Raw genomic sequence first — 7,686 nt, 5'->3', positions numbered from 1 at the left:
AACTCTTAATTTTAAAGACTGCTGAGAGATATTTTGGAAGTGATCTAATGTAGAGTTCTTACTCCAAAAAAAATAAAAGCATCAATTCTTGGAAGAAGCATTGAGAGAGGGCAATCCTTACTTCCAGGTACATACTTGCTTCAAGAAAGTGGCAAAGTAATCATTATTACAATTACTCAACATCATCTTCACCCTGCATCCAGAACAGTTGAAGAATCATTTGTCTCCAGGTCCAATTTATGTATTTTGACTGTGTATTTACCTGTGTGACTGTAGTTCAGCTTTCATGTTTTGGTAATATAGCTCTTACATTTAGGCAAACTGCTAGAATGAAGATAAACACGACTCGTATTGTTTTAATTACCCTGTATCTTTTTAAAATTTATTTCTAGCTAAGACCACTAGAATCATGAATAAGCATCTCTTCTACAGCATAGGAGTTACCTGCATTCTTCTGGTCATTATGATCTACTACTATTTATACCACGCCAAATTAGATTTCACAGAGTTTACGAACTTTGGGCAAAAAAAAGAAGAATTGCTTTCAAGGACAGAGGAATCAGTCACTAATAAGTCACAGACTATAGAAGAACAAAAACCTCTGACCGGTATGTGGACTATCAATGCTGCGGGCCGTTTGGGTAGTCTAATGGGACTGTATGCCACACTTTATTCTCTTGCAAAGATGAATGGCCGACAAGCTTATATCCTGCCAGGAATGCACAGCCAGCTGTCAAAGATGTTTAAAATAAGATTGCCAACACTTCACCAGGAAGTAAGTAACCGCATCAAATGGAGGAATTATGGACTTCATAACTGGATGTCTGAGGAGTACCGACATATTGAAAGAGAATATGTTCAACTTTGTGGCACCCCATGGTCTTTTACATTTTACCACCACATAAAAGATGAGATTCTTCATGAATTTGCATTCCATGACTTTATTAAAGAAGAGTCTTATGCGTATCTGAACAATGTGCGTGGTGACAAGAAAAATGTCACTTTTGTGGGTGTGCATGTCCGTCGAGGTGACTATGTTTATATTATGCCCAACGTACGGAAAGGGGTGGTTGCTGACAAAGGATATTTACAAAAAGCCATGGATTATTTCAGGAACAAGTATGAAAGCCCGCTGTTTATTGTGACCAGTAACGGGATGGACTGGTGTAAAGAAAACATCAATAATTCAAAGGGAGATGTTCATTTTGCTGGAGATGGTCGAGAGGGATCTCCAGTACGGGACTTTGCCCTTCTGGCACATTGCAACCACACCATCATGACTTTTGGGAGCTTTGGTTTTTGGGTGAGCTATCTGGTTGGTGGTGAAACCATCTACTTAACAAACTACACACTGCCTGACTCTCCTTTTCTTCAAATCTTTAAATATGAAGCTATTTTCCTTCCAGAATGGATTGGGATTCCCGCAGACCTCTCTCCACTTTTAAATAACACAAATCCGTAATGATAACTCAGGAACTCCTCTGGAGTTAAACAACATTTTAATCGGATCTATACCTCCCGTGGACCTGCTACTGCATTTCATACAATGCAAAAACAAGATTCTTATTGCATATTTTATTACAATGCCATTTTTTTTATGAACAATAGCATACAAAAAGTTTGAGACTTTACCGAGCAAACCCAATCACACTTCCTGTTTAAATTACACAATATGTGTTAGATAGTAAAAGCTAACTCTTTTCAGTCTGATCTAAAAATATATATTGAATATGAAATTACGCAGCCTTGGAGCTCCTTGAACTCCTATCGACTGTCTGAATATTAAAACATAGGCATGACCTCCTCCTTCACATCCCAGAAAAATCAATAGGTCGCTAAGGCCTCAGCCTTTTATTATGGGATTTTGGCTAGGGCTTGCCTATGCGCTGACTTTTAGGATAGCATAGGCAGTTTGGGTGTCTCTGAGGGTGTAAGAAATTCTTTCTTGAATGACACATTTTTAAGCATCTTAAAGTGATTATAATCTTCATCAAAAAATGTCCAGTTGAATGAAAAACATGTGACTTTAATTATATAGCATAAAGGTAATAGCATACAATGATATAGCAACAATGAATAAACACATAGATAATTAAAATATATAGTTCAGAGAATAATTCAGAGTTAGTGATTCTTAAAAATCACCTTGTGTGTAGTCTTAGAAGTTTTTCTGGCTTATGAGGATTCTAGACGAAAATAGTCTTCAACAGCCGTAATAGCAAAGTCTTCTGTGTGTGCGTGTGTCTCTCCCAGTGGAGGCATCTGAGTGATCTGTCCTGTAGTGCCTCTCCTTCCTTAAAGGTTTCCTCTTCTTATATCCATATTCTGACTTTAAAATAACTATAGGCTTATCTTATAAGGTCATATACTTTGAAGTTCCATTCTCACTACGCATTGACATAATGAGGTTCTATACTCTCAATATGGGCTTTACCAAACTACTAAGTCATGTAAATTTCTACTTGACACACGTCAACGTATTTTAAAAGACACAGATCTTCTCTTTAGATATTCTTCACACTAATACACTCTCATGTTCTGACATTGCTCTCCGATTTCAAGGACAAAGCAAAAGGATGTCTGTCTATTGCAAAGTCCCATTCATTCAAGCACAAGGTCATATATGTTAAATAATGGGCCCATTCTTTTATTCCTCTAAGCCAAATCATATTTGAATCCAAGTACTTTTCATGCCCCTGTTTAATATGATATTTAAATCATATTATTATATTCTCAATCATTCAAATCATGCGTATCACAGTCATACCGGCTTTGAAATGACTTTTCCAGATGTGATGTCCTCTGAACCTAAGACAGTGGCAGAAGTAACCTTTCTTCTAATAAATTCTTTCAATATTTCTTCTCCTTTCCTTATTTCTACTTTGATTACATTATAAAGTTTTCTCACTCTAAATATCAAACATATTTGAATTAATATACACAATACAATAATAATGAATAAAATAATTAAAGGATGTAATAAAAATGTTCCTATCGCAGATGTAACTGATGTTTTTCCCCTCATAGATACAGTATCTTTAAATTTAGACCACCAGGAATAACCTGAGTAATCTGACCATCCATTTTCAATTCCCTTTAGATGTCCTTGTTCATGTTTAAACACAATATCCGCTTTTTGTAATTCTTCTGATAAAGCTGCTAATAATCCCATATCTTCTTAGAATGTATCTACTTACAATATGTTATATTGTATAGGAAGAGCGCTCATATTTCGCATAAGCGTGTCCATACTATTTACTCTAATTCCATTAACACCAATAGCAAGGAGATCTCCTTATATACAGTACAAACCTCTATAAATGTTCTTTGAATATACACAAGATGAAAAGAAAACTTTAACCTTTTCTTTAACTGACATAATTTTAAAACATACTTTTCTCTTCCCTACTAGAGTAATGAAATCAAAAGATGTCATAACTTTTTCAATTCATGCTGAACATAAAGTATGATTGTGATAACAAGAATTAAAAATATTCTTATCCTGATTAGACAAACATTTCACTTTGGTTTGGAAATGCAAGCAAGATGACAGATCTAATTGCTCCAGCTCTGAACTTTTTTCATCAAGAGCAAAATCTGTATATTGTAGTTGATAAAATAACAATTGAGTATAATCCTAATATGGTAATTGGAACTAATAGTTGTTCCTTACTAGCTACAGGAATCATTGAAGTACTATAACATTCACTTACTTGGTTGCAACCAAACCATTTATTTACCAATAAATCTGTATGATTTATTGCAAATTCATATTCTTTGGGCAAACTTTGTAAGATTCCTTGAGGAGTTATTCCACTTTGGAATGCCTGAGCCATTATTTTAAAATTAGTTTAATATTTTGTCGGATTTTTAAACATGCTCTGGCTATCTGAAAATGTTGATCACTTGTCACCAATTCTAAAGTTGCATCTTGTAAATGAGTGATAGACGGTCCTAGCACTGTAGCCATTTTCATCACCATATTTTCTAAAACTTGATTTAAATTTCTTTGGTCTTTAATTCTTTTACTTCCTACTAAATCAGCTGTTTCAAGGCCAGACTTTGAAGTGTTTATATCCATTCTATTTGTAATACTTCCAATAGTACCAACTCCTCCTGGAATTCCTTCTATAATACCTTGCTTACTCCTGTGATTCCTGTATTAGTTCCAAACCATCTTTCAATACCCATTTCCATATTAACCAAATGTCTCTGACATTGAGGATATTTTGTTGATACAACAATTACATTAGTTTGATTACATTTGTTTGGATAATTCTGTAGTGATATGCAGCACTCATATACACCTGTGTCATTAAAATTGGGATTGTTCTTGTAATAAATAAATGTATTATTAATCCAATCCACACTCCCATAAATACCTCTATGAATCAAGTTTTATTGTAGCATGGGAAAGACTGCCTAAAAATTCTCCATTTCTTTTCCAAGTTAATAAAGAATTTTGAGGTAAGTATATTTGTGTACAGCACATCAAATCCAAACCATCCTTACCTTCTGTAATCTTTTTTTTTTTGAGCATGTCAGTTTTTATTGAGCATTAGATAATACAAACATGTGCAATTATCGGCAGGTATCATGGATCAGGTACCAGTACGCAGACTGCTGTAATCTTAACAGATTGTGGTCACACTATTATTTCTGGAATGATCTGATCCACTACATGAGCTAAAGGTTTTTTTACTTGAAAATTCCATACTCCAACTACACTATATTGCCAAAAGTATTGGGACACCCCTCCAAATCATTGGATTCAGGTGTTCTGTGAAATTTCCTTGCTACTAAATATTCCATGGTCAACTGTTAGTGGTATTAGAACAAAGTGGAAGCAACTGGGAAGAACAGCAACTCAGCCATGAAGTGGTAGGCCATGTAAAATGACAGAACTGGGTCAGCGCATGCTGAAGCGCATAGTGGTCAGAAGCCGCCAACTCTCTGCAGAGTCAATAGCTACAGACCTCCAAACTTCATGTGCCCATCAGATTGGCAAAACAACCGTGCGTAGAGAGCTTCGTGGACTGGGTTTCCATGGCCCAGCAGCTGCATCCAAGTGCAATGCAAAGCGTTGGATGCAGTGGTGTAAAGCACGCCGCCACTGGACTCTAGAGAAGTGGAGACATGTTCTCTGGAGTGACCAATCACACTTCTCTGTCTGGCAATCCGATGGACATGTCTGGGTTTGGCAGTTGCCAGGAGAACGGTACTTGCCTGACTGCATTGTGCCAAGTGTAAAGTTTGGTGGCGGGGGGATTATGGTGTGGGGTTGTTTTTCAGGGGTTGGTCTTGGCCCCTTAGTTCCAGTGAAGGGAACTCTTAATGCATTCCCATAGACACACTCCTAAACCTTGTGGACGCCTTCCCAGAAGAGTTGAAGTTGTTATAGTGGCAAAGCTGTTGAAGCTGTTATAGTGGCAACTCGATATTGAACCCTACGGACTAAGACTGGGATGCCATTAAAGTTATTGCGTGTGTAAAGGCAGACGTCCCAATACTTTTGTCATTATAGTGTATATCTTTTGTTTGATCCCCTCTTATATTTTTTTTAACAGGTATCCTCTTATATTTAGATGTTTCGGATCTACATATTGTAAGTAAATCTGTGTCAAATACAAGCTTTCTGTTTTGGATCTTCCTTCAGGACTTGATTGTACCATATCTTTTGTTATATTTTCAGACCAAATTGTAGATTAATTTCCTTTTAAAACTACATACCAAAATGCCAAGCTTGCTAAACTGCATTCCCATGTACTAGTATTATTATTATGCACATAGGAACTTTGCATTTTAACAAATCCCGTTTTTGAGTCAATCCTGGCAGATAGTTCTATATTACCACTGTGAGCAAAATATAAGTCCATACAGCAATCTATACCATGTCCTATACAAATACTGTATATTTTAACAAATCTACATTTGTATCTATATCACTATCCTTAAGAAAAAATAATCTTCTATGTCTGGAAAGCTTTATGTCTTCTTTCTGTAAGGAATCAGTCTTGTTGATGTTCTGCTTGTCTTGAAAAGATTATAACACGTCAATATAGTTACGAAAGAAAAAATAAGTCTTGTAATGTTCATTTTCTTCTTTGTAAATTTTTAATTACTTTATTGTTTTGATGAAAATTTTCTTTCTTCTTGGGGTTTGTTGACTTTCCATTCTAGATGTTCAGTATTCATTTCTGTAAAAAGAAATGCAGTATCATTATCAATATCTAGGCATGAACAATTCGCATTGAGCAGTGTGAACCCATATCTTTTGGTGTCTATGAGCATTTTTCTTTGAATTGAGAGGTCTTTGGACTTGTATTATTACACCTAGTGTGTCCAGAATTTCAAACGGACCTTCCCAATTACTTTGCCATGGTCCGCTTTTCCTGAAAGATTTTACCTCCTTTCTTAATCTTTGAAGTATGTGGAGGAACCATTTTCTGCATACAAGATGCAGCATGTGGCAAAATAGTATCCAAAATTGTCTTGCAACATCTGTAGCCATGTTGTCTTAGCTATTGCATCTTTTTCCTGTGTGGACAAAAAAGGTTCATGTGGCAACATTTTTCTACCTGTCATTAATTCAAAAGGTGAATACTATGTTGCTGTAGCTGTAGTACTTCTGATATTCATCAAAACAAAGGTACAGCATCAACCCATTCCCTCTGTCTAGCAATATTTTTGAAATCCTACATTTAACGGTTCTGTTCATTCTCTCAAGAATGGCTGCCGATTGTGGATGTTATGGCACATGACATTTCTGTTGTTTACCTAGAATTTTACACATTGCTTGCATGACTTTACCTGTAAAATGTGTCCCCTTATCGCAAACACATTTGGCTGGGATTCCCCAAGTTGGAAAAACATGATTAATTAACATTTTTGCAGTTGTCAGTGCATCATCTCTATGAACAGGCAATATCTCAACCCATTTTGAGAACACACCAACTACAATCAACGCATATCTCAATCCATTTTTCGCTGTCGGCAATGGTCCTATGTAATCAAGCTGTAGTGTGGCCCATGGCCCATTAGCAGGTGGAGTTCTTTGTAAAGGAGGCTTCTTTCCTTTAGGTCTGGGGTTCACTTGAACACAGATAAGACATGACTGAGTTCCATTGTTCACTGTCTCTTCCATTTTCTCTCAGTAAAATTTATCTTTGAGAATTTCCAACAATCTTTGTTTACCTATGTGACCTAAGCTTTTATGATTGCATTTTGTGAATTCTACCTGTAAGTGTTTATGTATAACAGGACGCAGAACCCCGTTTAAGTCATGACACAAAATGCAGTTTTCACAAACAAAGGGAGATCTTGGTCCACCGTGAGAATCAACAAAAAGAGATGCATCCCTTTTTCCTCTCTTCTGAAAATGAGGGGATCTGTGTGTCTGCCTTCTTCACTGCATTGACAGAATCTGTTTCAGACTCAGTTATAGTTTCTCCATTAAGAGCTGCTTCTTTTGCTAAAGTGTCAGCTGTCCTATTGACAATAGACAATTCATCATTTTTTTTACTATGTGCTGGTCAGTGGCGTAACCAGAGTTATGGGCGCCCGTGGCAGAACATTTTTTTTCGCCCCCCCCCCCTATTATATAAACATCCACTAGAACTGTACCCCCCACCCCCACACATATATATCAGCTAAGGAACTACAAGTCCAAGCATACCATCATTGTCC

General features: G+C 36.4%; 1 protein-coding gene across 1 annotated transcript; it reads left to right on the top strand.

The window, feature by feature from the left end:
• Positions 1-409: 409 nt before the first annotated feature.
• Positions 410-1,462, top strand: LOC108796049 (galactoside 2-alpha-L-fucosyltransferase 2-like). Its single transcript, XM_018567428.1, has one exon. The coding sequence runs from the start codon at positions 410-412 to the stop codon at positions 1,460-1,462; it is 1,053 nt and encodes a 350-aa protein (XP_018422930.1).
• Positions 1,463-7,686: the final 6,224 nt, after the last annotated feature.

Source organism: Nanorana parkeri, unplaced genomic scaffold (genome assembly GCF_000935625.1).
Source record: "Nanorana parkeri isolate BGI_ZX_2015 unplaced genomic scaffold, ASM93562v1 scaffold1048, whole genome shotgun sequence".
Classification (NCBI taxonomy): domain Eukaryota; kingdom Metazoa; phylum Chordata; class Amphibia; order Anura; family Dicroglossidae; genus Nanorana; species Nanorana parkeri.
Note: the sequence above shows the minus strand (reverse complement) of the source record. Positions and strands in the feature narration are given on the sequence as shown.